Source organism: Bubalus kerabau, chromosome 3, assembly GCF_029407905.1.
Source record: "Bubalus kerabau isolate K-KA32 ecotype Philippines breed swamp buffalo chromosome 3, PCC_UOA_SB_1v2, whole genome shotgun sequence".
Taxonomy (NCBI): domain Eukaryota; kingdom Metazoa; phylum Chordata; class Mammalia; order Artiodactyla; family Bovidae; genus Bubalus; species Bubalus kerabau.
Window position 1 is genome coordinate 181,572,984 of NC_073626.1, and position 18,364 is coordinate 181,591,347.

Sequence of the window (18,364 nt, forward strand, 5' to 3'; positions counted from 1 at the left end):
GGCCACAGCTGAGTCATTACCACTGGCCTTCCCCGCACCCAGTGGCGCCGGAGGCACACTTCTGAGGAAACCGGTGGCCAGATTATGGGACTTCTCCTTTTCAACATATTCACTCACCCCTTGGGAGACCCTCAGTAACTATTTACACTGAAATAGTTACAGAATTTTTGGCAAAACCATACATTAATAAACCAAACACAAAGGATAGTGAGGAAGAATTCTGACCACTGAATAGTTTTTAAAAACAAGAACGTGTTTATATTTCATCATTGTTTATAGTTCATCTGATATTTGACACAGAACAGGCCACATTTAAATAAACACATTAAATCTTCAGAACATTTTAATTGAAGTTTTGGACCTTGGATATGACAAATACTCATATAAGATGCCTCCGTGATTTCTTTTGTGATTTATTTTTATAAACATGATAAAATGTAATAAAAATTTCTCACGTGAAACACTTTTCTTCAACATTTTACAAGTTAATCAAATGTAATCAAATGTATATCACAATAGATTTTGCTGTGGTTGTTGTTTAAAGAGAGAGTTCTCATGATTTTAGTATTATACAAATTTAAGTTGAGAGAAAGAAGTTTAGAAAATGGCATTACAAAAGACTGGGAGTGAGTAGTAAAAAAGAAACCAAACCAAACAAAAACAAAACCCACGCAGGGCTGCTGGGCAGTGACGAATCAGAAGCTTTCACTGCCATAAGTCTTCAGTGCGGCCAAACTTAAAAACGAGTCCTCTGTGAAAAGATCAAGAAATATCACATGACTGGCTGAGTTTGGGGAAAAAAAAAGGAGGAGAGATTTAGAATTGTGGGAAACTAGCAACAAAATAACTGATGAGCTGTATGGAAAAAACCCCTGGGATGTATCAGAACAGAATCTGATCGCTCTACGGTAGTAAGTTCTGCCTATGCACTCAGCTGTGCTGTTTACCACAAGCTGTCCTGCAACCTGAACTTCCGCTGCCCCTCTTAAGAAGTTAACCAGCGTTTAGTGTGTGACCATTACATGTCTGATATCATCTATTTCCTTTAACAAGCCTTTTCTGAGTCAAGATGGCAGTGCGAGAAGCTAGGGTTATAAACGTAAAGATACAGGCCTGGCCTTCAAGTTGCTTATGCTCTTGATGACACAGCGTGGTAAGTAAAGGGGGTCAGGGGTGGGGAGAGGCATATATACCACATGTTAAGGGAGCAGGGAACGTATGGGGATTTTTTTTTTTTTTAATATTTATTTATTTGGCTGTGCCAGGTCTTGGTTGTGATGTGGGATCTGGGATCTGGTTCTCCGACCAGGGACTGAACCCAGGTCGAACTCTGCATTGCAAGCGCAGTCTTAGCCACTGGACTACCAGGAAGTCCTGCGTGGGGATTTCTTTTGCCTGAATGTGTCAGGAAAGGACTTACAGAGGCGGTGATATTAGAAGAACATGAAGGATAAGCAGGAGTTTGAATGGCAGGGTGGGAGAAGCAGGAGCTGGTGGGATGGTGAAGATGTTTTAGGGGAGGAAACAGATCAAAAGGCAAAGAGAGGAAAAATAAAAAAGGCAAAGAGGAATAAAAGACCACCTCAGGCAAAGCCCCAGAGGTGGACGTGTCAGGAAATGCCCTCACAGAGCCTACACTCTGGGTTTTATCTTGGGAAGTGTCTATAGCTATTTTTTAAGGCTTCAATTTACGAGGGCAGATGCATAAGAACACACACACACACACACACGTTCGTTTGGGTTTTCCTGTATGATCTTATGGAAAAACCTGAACAAAGTTTTTGGCTAATTCATATATATCTTGATATAAATACCTCTGGTGTAGTACAGCAGCGGAGAGTCCAATATGGCTAGAGTACAGTTTAAGAGACAAAGAGAATGAGAAATGGCAGCGGCCAGGATTTAGCAAGCCAATTGACCAGAGTGGCAAATTGCCCACAAGGGCCTTCGGTAGCCTCAGATGAGTCAAGCGGGCGGGCACCAGTCTGTGATCTACTAAAGGCAGCTTGGGCCCAGGCAATGCAGGAGCTGGGACTATGCAGAGACGCATCTCCGGGTAAAAGAAACAACTTCGGCTCCAGATGATTGCTGCTGAACCAGGGCCCAGGGTCAGCACATCCTCTAGTTTTTCAAGAATTCAGATTTTTAGGTAAAATACCTTCATTTTTAAATGTCAGCTCAAAAAAACAAAACAATACTGTTTTGAATTTTGCTGGATGGCCCCTAGTGGCTATCTCTTCTATCAAAGTGCTAGTCATTCAGTGGTGTCAGGCTTGTTTGTGACACCACGGACTGCAGCCCATCAGGTCCTCTGACCGTGGAATTTCCCAGCAAGAATGGAGTGGGCTGCCATTTCCTAGTGTTTTAGAACACTGATACAGGGAAACCGGACCCAAGAGAGATATCAGTCAAGAGTGTGAAGTGCCCATGAAAGGATGAGAATGACCGAACCTAACGAAGGAAATGGACACAAAGAGAAGAGGGTTAAGACAATTCAGAAGCAAACTCATCAGGGCTTGGATGTTGGGGGGCTAAGGCAAGGGAGAAGTGAAAAGTAGACACTACAATGGCATCTGCTGGTTTTCATTTCTTTTCTCATCTGTTTTCCAATTTCCAGTGTATACTTAAAGATATACACTCAGTCAAAATGGTCAATTTTAAAACGTTTCATAGGAAATTCCCTAGCGGTCCAGTGGTTAGGACTCTGCACTTCCAGGGGGCCTGGGTTTGCTCCCTGGTTGGGGAACTAACATCCTGTGAGCCGCTCAGCACAGCCAAAACAAAATAGGTTTCACAGGCCTTTATAAAGGGAAGCACTTGAGTGTTTTTTGATGAAAAAAAAAAAAAAAAATGCAACCAGGAAGTCATCTATACCCTCTCATGGAATTCTCCTTTACAAAGGATTTCATAAACCTCCAAAAAGCGATTGATCTGTGTTCTTCCAGGTAATTTCAAAACTACTGCTACAAAAAAAAGAAAAACTAGAGTTAGGTATGAGGGGCCCTTACTCCACAGAGAGCTTAAAAGAGGCATGGCTTAACTTTAAGCCCTAGTCACCAGACGCAATCTGCAACCTTAAGAGTTTCTTAGGCAAGAATAGGTCCCTCTTGCGTTGTCAGATGGTTACCTTTGGTACTGATTTCTGTTTCTGATTTCTGAAACAACAGTTTCTAAATTTATTGCTAAGAACTGTTCTGTTATAAATCAAAAATGGTGGGCAATCTGCTACAACTATTCTGACAATGGTGTCTGTTAGTTGGATTTAACTTCTATTTGCTTACAGTATTTTCACAAAACCAAATTAGTTTTGGATTTAATGAGTACAATAGCAATACATGAGAAATTAACCAAACTTGTTGCATAGAAAAATAACGTTTTATAACTAACTTGAGACAAGCCAGCAACTGGTTTTTAAGGTTTTGTGAAATGTGATAACTACTGTATGAACTTATGTGTTTCTTCCCTCATTGGAAAAGATAAAATTTTCCCACAAATCTCTCAATCCTCTGGCTCCTCCTCCCTGCTTTGACTGAGGAACTTCTCTGCCGGAAATAGCATCTCAAGGTGGAACTTACTTTATCCTCCACCTCTGCTAGAGTAAATAATGATTATAACACAGAAGGCTGCTGTTTGCCCTTCCCTGGCTGGTTCTTGCTAAGTCCTCTCCCCACCACTCCATCCTGAAGCTTTTCTGACCCCTGCCTCTGACCCTGTTACGCTACCTTCCGTTGGCTGAAGTTGTGGGACACTGAATTCTCACGAGCACCTCTAACCCTGTGGAGATTCTGGAGTACTGAGCTCAGATTCCTGGTCCTTCTTTAAGGACGTTCAAGCCTCAGTGTTATAGCTTGAAAGGAAAAGAAATTCTAAACATCAACACTGTCCCTCTAATAAACACATGCTATAATACATCACCCTACAAAATAACGAATCTACCCATATTTACCAAATTTACATAACTTGGGGAATGAGGTTGGTTCACTTCCTATTTTTCAAGTACAGTGTTACATTCGTTAAAAAAAAAAAAAGAGGGGGGAGGGCAGGAAGGAAACAGAACTAATATTAAGCAACTGGTTGAAGACTCAACAAAGGAGAAAATGTTAATTAAACTCATTTGAAATTCCATCCTCCTGGAGCCTGAACTTCAGAGTCAGATAGCCTGAATTTTAGCCACATGGTCTGGAACATGATCTCTGTGCCTATTTCTCACATATAAAATGATGGTAACAATGGAGCCACCTTCAGAGTTTTGGGAATCAACTGGAAGCACACATGTAACACACTAAGAATGGTGCCTTGCACATAAAAAGTGCTCAAGAAACTTTGGGCATTATTATTTTCTGCACAAAAATCAATGGCTTAACTTTAGGGAAAAAACAAACAAACTCTTGGGTTTTCTCCACTAGTTTCAAGATGCAAGGTATGACCCAAAGAGGCTGTATATCTTGCCACATGTAAATTCACATTTTTCTTGTTTCTAAACTGATTTTATAAAATTGCAAAAATGCAATGTGGTGGAATGGAAAAAGTGTGAATACCAACTGCTGGCTATCGTTAAAGGTTAACTATTAGCATTCCATGAGTGGTTCAAGTAGACAGGGGTTATCTATTTCTTTTCAGGAGGTAGGTAGGAAGGGACAGTCTAGAATAGACTGTCCTAGAATATACAGCAGTTTTGTTTTTTTAAAAAAACCTTTTCTGGATTAAGGACATTTTTGAAAATTTGATGAAAGCCATAGGCTGTCTTCCCAGAAATAAACAGAAAAACCAATGTCTTGCACACAGACATGTTTGGTGGTTCCCATTCTTTAGAAGCCTACCCATGGAATGGGAATTAAGAACTCCTGATACATAGGATAAAGAGAAGTTTCTGTTGTTTTTTTGGGAGATGGGGTGAAGAGGGAGGCTAGGGAAAGGGGAAAGGGCATGCCTTATATGTCCAGAAAAGAATGAACATTAGAAAAGATTAGTGATAAAAGTATTAAGGTTTTTAGGGTCTAAGTAATCTTTTAATTTGTCACTACATCAGAAGGATAAAAAAAGGTCAAGGCTTTACACCTCAAATATCACACACAAATTCTAGTGACACCAAGGACAGAAAGAACCATAAAATGCATCCAGAAACAAAATTTTAAGGAGAAATGGTTTTAAGCAGGCTTTCATTAAAAGCAACTGTTAGAGACATAAATTTTAAATGAACAGCGTCAGTGCTAGATAACTAAATCTACATGAATCACAATTCTTCATTAAAGGGGAGGTGGTGGCATTTAAAAAAAAAATCAATGTATGTTTCCAAGCTTGGCAGTAAACCAACCCACGTATTAAAAGTATCTGTCTCAGTCTCATTCTTCATATTTTATGACAATAACATGGGGGAGAGGCATTAGACAGGGGGAAATTAAGCAACTAAATACAGTAAATGACATAAAACTAAGTATTATTTTAAAAAAAGAAAAAAAAAAAGATAGGATGAAGAATGCAAAACAAACTTACCCAAAAAAGATGAAGGCATTTTGGAAAAATACAGCAATCCCAGGGTATACTATGGCTTTTTCTATAAAAGTAATTGTTAACAGTTAGAGGTGCATGATCTCAAAACATTCAGTTTCTGATAAACTGGTGAATATCAGTTTTCCTGCCTAACATAAATCGACTTTTCTGGCAACTATGATTGGTGTGGGTATTAAATGACACAGTACATATGAGAGTGTAGTTCTGGTTTAATAAACGGTAGCTTCCTTCATTTATTTAATAAATACCGAGCACATATTGTGTACTAGTGCTGCTGAATGTGCTGAGGATAATGCAGTAAATAAAACAGGCAAAATGTTCGCCTTCGTGGAGCTAAACACTGTTGAGATTAAGTAAGAAGAAAAAGTAAAGCAGGAAAGGTATTGGAAGTGTACTGAATGATGATATACAGGTGGCCAGAAAGACCTCATGGGAAGGTGACGCATGGAAAGGTATAAGGACACAAAGAAGTGAGGGCAGGAGCCGTGCGGAAGCAGCAGAACAGCAGCACAAAAGCCCTGGGCTGGGAGCACGCCTAGTACATCAGAGGAGTAGTCAAAGGGCCAAAGGGAGGGAAGCAGGAGTCAGGTCAAAGAAGGATGAGGCGCAGGGGGCGGGGGCGATGCAGATCCTGCACAGCTTCACAGTCGTGCTGAGGACTCTGATTTTCAATCTGGGTGAGAGGACAAAAAATCACTGCAAGGTTTTGAGCAGAAAGTGACTTGAGCTGACGCACTTCAGCAGGATCTTCTGGCTGCGGTGCTGACAGTAGACTGAAGCGGGGCGAGGGTGGGGAGGGGACACAAACAAGCTCTTTTAGGGAATCAGGCCACAGACTCTCATGGATGGAACCAGGGCGGGAGCAACACAAGAGATACAAAGTGCTCATATTCAGGATATACTTGAATAGCAGAATCAACAGAATTTGTGGATGGATTAGGCTGTGGGATGTAAGACAAAGAGGTGTCATCTTTGACAGGACTTAACCACCCACGTATTGGGCCTAAACACCTGGATGAAGAAAGTAGCCACTAAGATAGGAAAGACTGCCAAAAGACCATTTTGTCCCGATTTTATCCTGGACTGAAGTTGAAATTCTCCTAAGTTTTTACTATTGGAGCTGTCAGTGATCACTCACTGACAAACCGAGGCGTGATGAATAGCAACTTTTCCTCCTAAGAGTTTTAAATTAATCTGACTACCATAATAGCTGGTTTGTATAGGCCCTCTGTACTAGAAAGCCACATTAAATAACCATTACCACTAGAATGACTCATAAAGATTCTATATAAAGGCACTTCATAAAATTACAGATTTGCTACTAATAATTCTCAAAGCATAACTTGGCTTCAGAAGCCTTTAGGAAAATAACTTCAAAGTCTATGAGATGAACACATTTCTACAAAAAGGGGCTCTGTATTAATAGTTGTTATTTAGGAAAGAAAAATTATCAGTAATTTTACTTTCCTCTTTGAGCACTTTTATATTCTCAGTTTTCTACAATGAATAAGAATTATGCAATTCACATGATAAAAAAGTAACACTTTTGTTTTTAAAATATGATGACGATAAATTTTGTAGCAGCAAGGGAATTTCGTATGATAGGCAAAAGGCTAGGTTCAAAATTATATTACAAACTATTTAAGAAACAAAAGAAACCAAAGAAAATATACCAAAATATTTAAGAGCAGTAAGATTATTAGTTTTTCTCTTTCTTTTCTATATTTTTAGTAACATGGTTTTATAATAAATTACATAAATAAAAGAACTATAAATATTTAAAACTGCCTATCATTCCTACCTGCAAGATTTAAAGAATTTGAATAAAAAAAAAATCAGGAAACCAACTATTTTAATCCAAGAAATTACATCTTATCCAACAAAGTGAAGTGTTAAAATATGAGCTAGATTAGATTTCTGCTGGTCTGGTTTGGCAAATCATTAATATTTTATTTTTTACTATGATAAGCATAGTCGATTTTACCTAGAATATTGAATGAATTTCGTATTTTTCTGGGGTCCCTCAAGGCAAAAATTCAACCAGGGACCTAAGAGTAGGTCTCTTCCTAGCTAGTCTCAAACTGGCCTTATATAGCAGATATGCATTAAGTGTTAATTCACTTTTTTATCTAATAAGAAGATGATATATTATCAAGGAGGCTGAGCTCAATAAATTTCAAATCTAGGATGTTATTCTGCATATTATTCAGCAAGTCAAGACTTGCCAAATAGCTGGACAAGATATGTGTTCTGCTTTTGAGGTTTTTGAAAGTCAAACAGAAACAAGGTATGGAGCTGTGTCCCATTCCTTCCAGGCTCTAGATGAGAAGAAAAAATACAGGAGAAAGGAATACTAAAAACAGAGCAAACAAACAAAACAAATATAAATTTAGATTAGGGAGGGGGGTTCCTGGGCACAAATGCATCGCTAGTAGTTGGCTGAACTATACAAAGAAAACTATTCTAAAAAAAAACAACTTTAATGCAAAATTTCAAAATTCCATTGAAGTAAAAGGTAAACCGCGTTTTCTCTTACCTTTAGCAACATACCCTCCAAAAAGAATCCACATCGATGCAATCAGAGAGCCAAAGGCCAGCATGAAACCAATGAACAGCCAAATGCGAGCACCTTAAGAGAAATAGTATTTTACCAGAATTGTTTCTTCTATGGCAGCACTCAGTTCAATTAGCTTTTCAAAAGAAGACAAAAACCCAGAGAGAAAAACATGTGCAGTTGCCATCAGAGTCTAAAGCAAGAACAGTGGGAACTGTGCTAAGGACAGTCAGTGTGGACGCTGGCCATTTCCCTGTTGACTTTTGTCTTTACATTCTAAGTGCCTGCTGCTGCTGCTAAGTCGCTTCAGTCGTGTCCAACTCTGTGCGATCCCATAGACAGCAGCCCACCAGGCTCTGCCGTCCCTGGGATTCTCCAGGCAAGAACACTGGAGTGGGCTGCCATTTCCTTCTCCAGTGCATGAAAGTGAAAAGTGAAAGTGAAGTCGCTCAGTTGTGTCTGACTCTTTGCGACCCCATGGACTGTAGCCCACCAGGCTCCTCCGTCCACAGGATTTTCCAGGCAGGAGTACTGGAGTGGGGTGCCATAGCAGCAACACGGAAAGACAATCAACTTACAAATCACATTTATATAATATTTATGAAGATTTACTATAAAATAAACAGAGTCATGGCATCCGGTCCCATCACTTCATGGCAAATAGATGAGGAAACAATGGAAACAGTGACAGACCTTATATCCTGGGCTCCAAAATCACTGCAGATGGTGACGGCAGCCCATGAAATTAAAAGACGCTTGCTCCTTGGAAGAAAAGCTATGACCAACCTAGACAGCATATTAAAAAGCAGAGACGTTGCTTTACCCACAAAGGTCCGTCTAGTCAAAGCTATGGTTTTTCCAGTAGTCATGCATGGATGTGAGAGTTGGACTATAAAGAAAGCTGAGCACCAAAGAACTGATGCTTTTGAACTGTGGTGTTGGAGAAGACTTATGAGAGTTCCTCGGACTGCAAGGAGCTCAAATCAGTCAATCCTAAAGGAAATCAGTCCTAAATATTCATTGGAAGGACTGATACTGAAGCTGAAACTCCAATACTTTGGCCACCTGATGGGAAGAACTGAGTCACTGGAAAAGACCCTGATTCTGGGAAAGATTGAAGGTGGGAGAAGGGGATGACAGAGGATGAGATGGTTGGATGGTACCACCGACTTGATGGACATGAGTTTGAGTAAGCTCTGGGAGTTGGTGATGGACAGGGAGGCCTGGCGTGCTGCAGTCCATGCGGTCGCAAAGAGACACAACTGAGCAACTGAACTGACTGACTGAAACAGAGTCATTAGCTCGCCTAAAGAATTTGAATTCTGAGATGAGTTTATTTAATTAGAACAAATGCATTTTAATAAAAACCCCGCCTTGCTCAATAAAACACAGCAAATAATGTTATATGTAAATTTCTGATTTCATACCCAAGATATAAAACAATAGTTCCGAAATAATAAGCTCTTACAGATGTGATATGATACACAAATACAACCAGCTCTGGGCCCCCAGAGCCGTGCTAACATTTATCTCTTCATTTAGATTTTACAAGGTCACAGTATATCAGTATATCTGTATTGCTTCTACTTAAGTTCATCTATTGATAACAGAGAGTGAACCAGAGGGAGTCTGAAAACACAGACCAGAATTGACCACTGCAGTTCTTTTTATTTCATTAGGGCGGGGGGGAAAAAAGTCACCTGAAACTTGCCTATATTCAGGTTTATTTTTGTATGGATATAAATTTACCATTTAAAATGCTCAATAAGTATCTGTCTCCTCAAATCTTTGACTAAATTGGACTCTACAGGAAGCTGTGCTACACACATCCTGTACTCTGCCTACCTTGGGCACATGGCCATGGGGTCCAGGGCACATGAGCTCCTTAGGGCAGAAAGGCAGGCCTGGGTGAATCTAAGCACTACAACTCTATTATCCTATTCAGTTTTGCAAGATTAAAAGAGTTCTGGAGACTGGCTGCACAATAAAAATGGATGTACTTACTACTGAACTGTACAGTTAAAAACAGTTAATTTTATGTTGTGTATTTTGAAACATGCCAAAAACTATGAATCTAAGCTGTAGCAAAATGCTAATTCAATCAAGTAAGGTTGGCAAAAAAGGGAAGAAAATAATTTATATAGTTAAGCTTCAAGTACTAGAAAGTCTATTTTGCACTCTGCATAATGCATTCTTTATTATATACTGTTTTTTACTATACACTGTATACATTTATATCTATACAGTACTATTACTGGACAGGGTTATATACTCAAAACTTTGTATTCTGAACTATTTGGCAACCATTGACCAAATGTGACTTTTACCTTAGGCCTTGGAACCTACAACCTCTCCTGAGACACATCTCCATCTTATACCTGATCTGAAGAAGTCAGACAAGTGGCCCTTCCGTGTATACTTCTTATTTTAAGAGTGTACAGTACGATGCTCTTTGCATCTTTTACCTGTTTGACCCAGGCAGCCTTCACTGTAACTGTCACCTCGGACTTGTCCATTTGATACTGCATTAATCCTGCGTGAACAGAGCAAACCAAGAGATCAGGGTCTCTGACTCGAAGAGGAAATTCTCCATGACATCAAACTGCCAGGTACAATAGGCTGCTGTTGTTGAGTTGCTAAGTCAGGTCCAGTTCTTTGCCACCCCAATAGACTGCAGCATGCCAGGCTTCCCTGTCCTTCACTATTTCCTGGAGTTTGCTCAAATTCATGTCCATTGAGTTGGTGATGCTATCTAACCATGCTGCTGCTAAGTCGCTTCAGTCCTGTCCGACTCTGTGCGACCCCATAGACGGCAGCCCACCAGGCCCCTCCGTCCCTGGGATTCTCCAGGCAAGAACACTGGAGTGGGTTGCCATTTCCTCCTCCAATGCATGAAAGTGAAGTCGCTCAGTCATGTCCGACTCTTAGCGACCCCATGGACTGCAGCCTACCAGGCTCTTCCGTCCATGGGATTTTCCAGGCAAGAGTACTGGAGTGGGGTGGCATTGCCTTCTCCAGCTATCTAACCATAGAGTTCTGCAAATTTAAGTCTTCAGGAGTCTTGAATAATGGGTTCATACAACAATAGGCAAGGCTCCTCAATCAGTATCCTGTAAAGCACTGGATATAGTCCCCAGACCAGCAGAATTAGCATCAGCTAGACATGCTTTAAAATGAGAATTCCCTGCTTCTACCCCAAGTTTATTGAAGCAGAAATTCTGGGTGTAGGGCCCAGCAATCTGAATTTGAACAAATCCTTTAGATGATTCTGATTCTTGTCAAAATTTGAGAATGAAATTCTTAGAATTATATCTTGCTAAGACTGGAATGATCTTTAGCTTGGTCCTATCTAGTTTTCTGTTTGTACACATTAGACATACTCAGCATGAAGAGATGCAAGTGGTAAAATCTTGCTCTGTCAATCCCTGACACATGTTCCAAACATAAAAAGTCTTTCACTGAGCTTCACAGAATACCACTGTAAATTGAGACAGCCTTGCTTTCTTTAGAAGTCTGCTCTGGGGACTTTCCTGCCGATTCAGTGGCTAAGCCCCTACACTCCCAGTGTATTTGGGGGCAGGGGTGGGGTGGGGTGGGGGGCTGGGTTCAATGCCTGGTCAGGGAACTAGATCCCACATGCTGCAACCGGAGTTCCTATGCTGCAACTAAAGAGCCAGCTCAGCCATATAAGCAAATATTAAAACAAGAAGAACAGAAAAGAGGACCGCTGTTTTTTCTTCTTGAGTCCTTCTCTATGATCTGATGTTTCAACCACAACCCATATGTTAATTTGGTAATATTTAAAAATCTTAACTCTACTCAACTATATGTAAAACATATTTCTCTTGTGACAATCTGTGCAATGATACTTACATTAAGAAGGCTACGGTTGCTATAACACCACACGCGTGGTAGGAATGGTTGAATTCGTCCATGCGGGGATAAATGACAGCTGCATCTATGATAATCCACCAGCCTGTAAAAAACTAAGACAAACCACAGGAGGAGAAATGACAGTCACTTCATATCTTACTGGCTAAAAAGCAAAGAATCTGAGTGAAGAGATCCCTTCTAATAAAGTCCAAAATTTTCTTAAATGTTCCAGCAGTTTCTTGCATATAATTAGCACTTGGCTTAGTATCTACTGAAAGATTAGATACCCTAAAGTCCCACAGCTATTATTTATTAACACAAACTTCTTTTCTAAGATGATTACAATCATTCTTTTATATTGTCATTTAAAAAGTCTGTGATCTAATTTTTGTGAACTAGAAGTAAATTATATTTCATGGCAGGAGAAAGGAAAAAAGTCATTTAGACTTGAACTGACAAGAGGAGTGGCCTGTTGCTGATGATAAAAGCCTCCAGAAAGATATTATTGAAAATGAAAAAAACAGTACTCAAAATAATATGGGGAATAATTATTATTGATAGAATTTTAACTAGTCTCTCGGTGCTGTGAAATAAAAATGTGCCGTGCAGTACTGCTTTCTCTTTTGATGAACTATAGTGCAGTCTACAGATGGTTTCAGGCCTGATGCTAAATTCAATTAAAACACAAAATGATAATTTATTTTAATTGAATTTGGCTCTGGACATTATCAAGGGCAAACATAAAATGAAAAAAGACATTAAAACTGCATAAATACTTTTTATCACTTGAGCAGACACTTACAATAAGATGATATTAACCAAATTCTGACATGTAATTTAGCAGATTTGGAAAGTAATCCCCTTCTCCATCCCCACTTCCAACCTTGACCTAGTTAGCTCTGGGAACTGCCATCTTTAGGCAATTATTTATAAATAACTATTTTAGGTTAATCAAATTATTTTTATCAGGTTACAGACAGATCTATATTAATGACATTTTTACTGGGTAGCACAAGTATTCTTTTGCCTTTTTTTTAAAACCCTTTGAACCCAACATACTCAAGATATTTTCTTCAGAGACTAAAATTCAAAGCTTTTTTTTTTTTATATAAGAGCAGAATTTCTATATTAGTTTTATATTTTGACATTACTCTGGAAAAATTTAGGACAATTATTTTTCATAGATTATAACTGTCAAGAGGCTAAGCAAAGAGATGTATTTAAACTTAGATTTTTGTTTGTTTACTTAAAATTCACTCTTTAGAGTATATGTCAACATTAGAGCACAAAAAAAATCACATGCCTTGAAGGATTTGTAATATAAATAAGAATTTTATCTTATAAATTACTTCTAAACAATATATTTTAATGAGCACTTTATTTATCTAATGAGACTGAAAAGTTAAGTTATGGAGAAATGCAGTCATATCTTTTGAATGGTTTTGACCTGATTGTTTCTTGAACACTTCTTGGTAACTTCATGTACTCATTAAGAAGAGGCATGATCCATGTTGTGAATAAATACATAAAATATACTCTCACTATATTATGTTTTATGCAGTAAAAGAAAAATAATATCAAATTTTAAGCCATAATGTCAACTCTTTAAATGGAATACCTAAATCCTCTCATAAATAAAAATATCAACATTTATTTTTAAAAATTCAGTGGTCAAAGATAAAATAAATAGTACATACTTAAAGAAATCACACAGAACTCAAAATACATAAAAACAAACACATCAAATTAAGGAAGGCCCAGATGATCAAGGACACTTACTAGAACACCGGCAGCAATGGAAGCAATAGTATTGCGCTTTTCCCCCCAGTCGATGCACTCTGAGCACCTCAAGCCTTCCAGAAATCCAGACATTTTTTCAGGTCACTTAAACAAACAAATAAAACTAACTTAATATAGTACTTCTAGTGAATTGCTTCAAATCTGACTTATGTTTCCAGAAAATAACAGTTTAGGAATAATTTAATAAAAATGAAGTTACAAATACTTTATTTGCTACATATACTTCAGAATATTTGAGATTCAAGTTTTGATCAATTTCCACAAAACTCTGGAAAACAAAGTGTGGACTCAGTTGTTGTGGTTTTTTTTTTTTTTTTTTTTTCAATTTAAAGGATGATTTTAAGCAAAAGTGGGTATCTAAATATTGGAAAAAAATTATAATGATTATTAACTTTAATTCTTAACTAAGTTATTATGTGCTTTAGATATTTAGAGTCCAGGAACACTTACACAGTGAAGAGACAAATGATAAAATTTTGGTTCTGAGTTAAAGTATGGACTCAGATGAAAAATATTTCTCTTAGCAATTTACACATTTTATCTATAACATGTTTATTCACATCGAGTCCTTTCACTTCATTATTTTTTTCCAAGCCTGTCTTTTGGCTTCATTTCTATGTAAAAGTGAAAGTGAAAGTCGCTCAGTCGTGTCCAACTCTTCGAAACCCCATGGACTATACAGTCCATGGAATTCTCCAGGCCAGAATCCTGGAGTAGGTAGTCTTTCCCTTCCTCAGGGGATCTTCCCAACCCAGGGATCAAACCCAAGTCTCCCGCATTGCAGGCATAATCTTTACCAGCTGAATCATAAGGGAAGCCCTCTATGTAAAGAACAGCCGTTTCATTTTAATAATCTCTACCTCTAACATGTTTTTCAGCCAAAAAAAAAAAAGGCACAAAATTGAAGTCAATATTAATGCAGACCATTCAAAAAGGAAAAAGGGAATAAAGAAAGGACAGGAAAGGAAGGAGGGGCTTCCTCGATGGATCAGAGGGTAAAGAATCCGCCTGCAATGCGGGAGACCACAGGAGGGCGGGTTGGAGCCCTGGGTCGGGAAGATACCCTGGAGGAGGAGGGCATGGCAACCCACTCCAGTATTCTTGCCTGGAGAATCCCATGGACAGAAGAGCCTGGTGGGATACAGTCCAAAAAGTCGCAGTCAGACACGACTGAGCGACTAAGCCCGCGCGGGCGCGCGCACACACACACACACACACACACACACACGAAAGGAAGGATGAAACGAAAGGAAGAAAAAGGAATCCACTGCTGAATTACCACGGATAATTGCCATAGACAATTACACAAAACATTCCTTTGAGCTGGGCTATACAGACCCGGTGTGAGACATATCCATATTATCTCTGTCTCAGAATATGAAAAAGCCTGCCTTAAGTGTAAATTGTTAATAATCAAGCAAACATCCAAATTCCTACAGTGAATCTTAACCTCTATGAAGCTACTCTGTAGTTGACAACCGGGGTTGTTACAAAAGTAATGAATCCAGTTGGAAACTCCCTTTTAAAAATTAAATTAAAAGCTGTGCTAATAGGACTTGAGGACAAGTCTAATTTTGAAAATTAACTTAAAAAAAAAATTCTTCCTTAGGAGGAACAGCAATCCAGTATCTTTTGCTTTCGATCTACCCCGATGACGCCACCCCGAATCCTCCGTTTTTCTTTGGTTTAGACCCGCACACTCAACCCCAAACTCCGCCCCTCCAGATTCCGGGGATGTGAGGTGTAGAGGGTGGCCAGCGACTGGGAAGACGTGGGAACCAGATCTAGCTCTTCTAGCTCGGCCATGTCCCTCTCCGAGGGGACCAGCCGGCTTAAACTCCTTCCCGGGTGTCAGCTTCCGCAGATCTGAAGTAGCGGAGGCGGGGGGGAGGAGCATGGTGATTTTCGATTTTCAGGGATCCTGCGACGTCCAGGGGAGGGCACTGTCCGGAGCGCGGAGGTGGTCGCCCTCTCCCGCCCCCGGCCGAAAACAGGTCAGCAGTAAGTAGGCAGGAAAGAAGGGTCCAACAAGGCGCTGGCTTGAGCCTGCAGCTTCCCCAAGAGGATGGACGCAATGACCCAGGCAGCATCAGCCGGGCAGACGGTTCCGGCCTCAATCGGCCGGCCCCTCCCCTTCCCCCGACTCCGGCCTGGTACTTACAGTTTTAAATCCAGCCTGGCCGGTGCAGTAAGTCCGGAGCCCGCTACCCCTCCAGGTTCCAGCCAAGAAAACAAAACACCCAAAGGCCGCCGGATACCCGGATGGAGCAGCCCCGCCCCCAGGGCTCGGTCGCGCATGCGGAGACGGGGCAGAGAGAGCCGGGCTTGGGTAAAGAGGAGGACCGGCTGGAGGAGGGCCGGAGAGAGCCACGCCCACCGCGCGGAGTCTCCGCTTACGCGCCCCCGGGCCGCCTCGCTGTTCACGTCAGTTCAGTTCAGACCAGACGCTCAGTCGCGTCCAACTCTTTGCGACCCCGTGGACTGCCAGGCCTCCCTGTCCATCACCAACTCCCGGAGTTCACTCAAACTCATGTCCACTGAGTCAGTAATGCCATCCAACCATCTCATCCTCTGTCGTCCCCTTCTCCTCCCGCCTTCAATCTTCCCAGCATCAGGGTCTTTCAAATCAGTCAGTTCTTCGCATCAGGTGACCAAAGTATTGGAGCTTCAGCATCAGTCCTTCCAATGAATATTCAGGACTGATTTCCTTTAGGATTGACTGGATTGATCTCCTTGCAGTCCAAGGGACTCTCAAGAGTCTTCTCCAACACCACAGTTGGAAAGCATCAATTTTTGGAAAGTCAGCTTTCTTTATACTCCAACTCTCACATCCATACATGATTACTGGAAAAACCATAGCTTTGACTATACAGACATTTGCCGGCAAAGTAATGTCTCTGCTTTTTAACATGCTGTCTAGGTTTGTCTTCCAAGGAGCAAGCATTTTTTAATTTCATGGCTGCGGTCACCTTCTGCAGTGATTTTGGAGCCCAAGGAAATAAAGCCTTTCACTGTTTCCACATCTATTTGCCATGAAGTGATGGGACTGGATCCCATGATCCTCGTTTTTGGTAGCTGTTCCCTTCTTCAGGAGATCTCCCCAACCCAGGGATTGAACCCAGGTCTCCCGCATTGCAAGTGGATTCTTTACCAGCTGAGCCACCAAGGAAGTCCAAGAATACTAAAGTGGGCAGCCTACCCCTTCTCTAGTGTATCTTCCCGACCAAGGAATCAAACCAGGGTCTCCTGCATTGCAGGTGGATTCTTTACCTGCTGAGCTAGTTTGTTAACATGATACTAAGTCCCGGAAATGCTCAAAATTGGCATTAAGAAATATACTGAAAAGACCCTGCTTTGCAGAAAGTTTTCACTTTCGTCTCAAGTTCAAAGGATTTGTTAACAAAATAAGCCCCTCTTTCTCTACAAATAGATAATATTAATACTTATTAGAGAATTATCTAGCTTACTTTCAATATACTAACATTAAAAGAAAAGAGAACCAATAATAGAGGATACATCACCAAATAGGATTTTGACCAGCATACAGACTTAAACAGTGCTGGGAAGTCCCGTGACAGCACATCTGGAATCCCAGTTGGGAAAAGGTACTAGGCAGCACTCCTTGGGGTGAGGCTTGAAAAACTGCAGTTTGGAGTTCTCACTTATAATCCCAGGACATAAACTGATATCATCATCAATTTGTAAGCAAATTGCAGCTCTGGTTTCTTGTTAATGCTGTTTGTTTTGTCCTGTGAAACTTGGAATGTTGTTAAGCCTGGGGCTTCGTTTACCAGACCCCCTCTAGGGGCTCAACAATCTCAAGATTCATCCCCTGTCTTATCTATGGTGCTACAAGGGTTGCACCCACCTCAGGCAGTCCAGGAAGGTTAACAAACAAGATCAGAAGCCTGCTCTGCTTTGTCTCTGAAGTCTAAACAAGATTATCTATTCCAGTTCATTCCCGGGGTTGGGAAGATCCCCTGGAGGAGGGCATGGCAACCTGCTCTAGTATTCTTGCCTGGAGAATCCCTTGGACAGAGGAGCCTGGAGGGCTACAGTCCATAGAGTTACAAAGAGTCAGACACGACTGAAGTGACTTAGCGCGCACAGACACTACTCCGGCCTCAAAGATCCGGGGACTAGTTTTGCCTTGTGTGCCCATTTTGTTAATAGGCTTCACCCAGAGCTCCATGGTTTGTTACAGGAACATAAATTAGAATTGGAAGTCACTTCCCTCCCAGAGCTTCAACATTTTGCTGAACATTTTGAAAGAACAGTAGAACAGAAAAAGGCTATCAGGCAAATGAATTCAAGGTAACAATCCTGACCCAACTTCAAGAGGTACATTCCTACTCCATGTTTTGACCCTATTGGTAGAGACACTTGTAATCATAAGGGACATTGGTAGATTGGCCCACTTTTAACAATCCAGTTGCCCTATAAGAGAGCCCACAACTCCCAGATTCTTGTGATGACTGTCAACAATGATAAGGCTCCAAGAAGTTGCCCAGTAAGCTACTTTCAATAATTCCTTTAACTTAAGAATGAAAATTAAAGTAAACTTAAATAGAGAATTTCTACCATATTGATAGATACCAGAGCAGCTCTATTTATTTATTTATTTTC

At 40.5% G+C, this 18,364-nt stretch overlaps 1 protein-coding gene across 3 annotated transcripts; it reads right to left on the reverse strand.

The window, feature by feature from the left end:
* Nucleotides 1-232: 232 nt before the first annotated feature.
* TMEM50A (transmembrane protein 50A) lies at nucleotides 233-17,383 on the reverse strand. 3 transcript variants are annotated; one of them, XM_055574093.1, is made up of 7 exons: nucleotides 15,900-16,061; nucleotides 13,718-13,822; nucleotides 11,939-12,051; nucleotides 10,531-10,598; nucleotides 8,048-8,140; nucleotides 5,494-5,554; nucleotides 233-751 (listed from the first exon to the last, which is right to left on the reverse strand). In XM_055574093.1, exons 2-7 carry the CDS (start codon nucleotides 13,808-13,810, stop codon nucleotides 706-708), a joined length of 474 nt encoding a protein of 157 aa, XP_055430068.1. In that variant the 5' UTR covers nucleotides 13,811-13,822; nucleotides 15,900-16,061; the 3' UTR covers nucleotides 233-705. The 3 variants fall into 3 exon arrangements, with proteins under 3 accessions (XP_055430068.1, XP_055430067.1, XP_055430066.1); XM_055574092.1 differs by lacking the exons at nucleotides 233-751; nucleotides 15,900-16,061 and adding exons at nucleotides 2,891-2,963; nucleotides 17,260-17,383; XM_055574091.1 differs by lacking the exon at nucleotides 233-751 and adding an exon at nucleotides 2,891-2,963 and having other exon boundaries at nucleotides 15,900-16,069.
* Nucleotides 17,384-18,364: the final 981 nt, after the last annotated feature.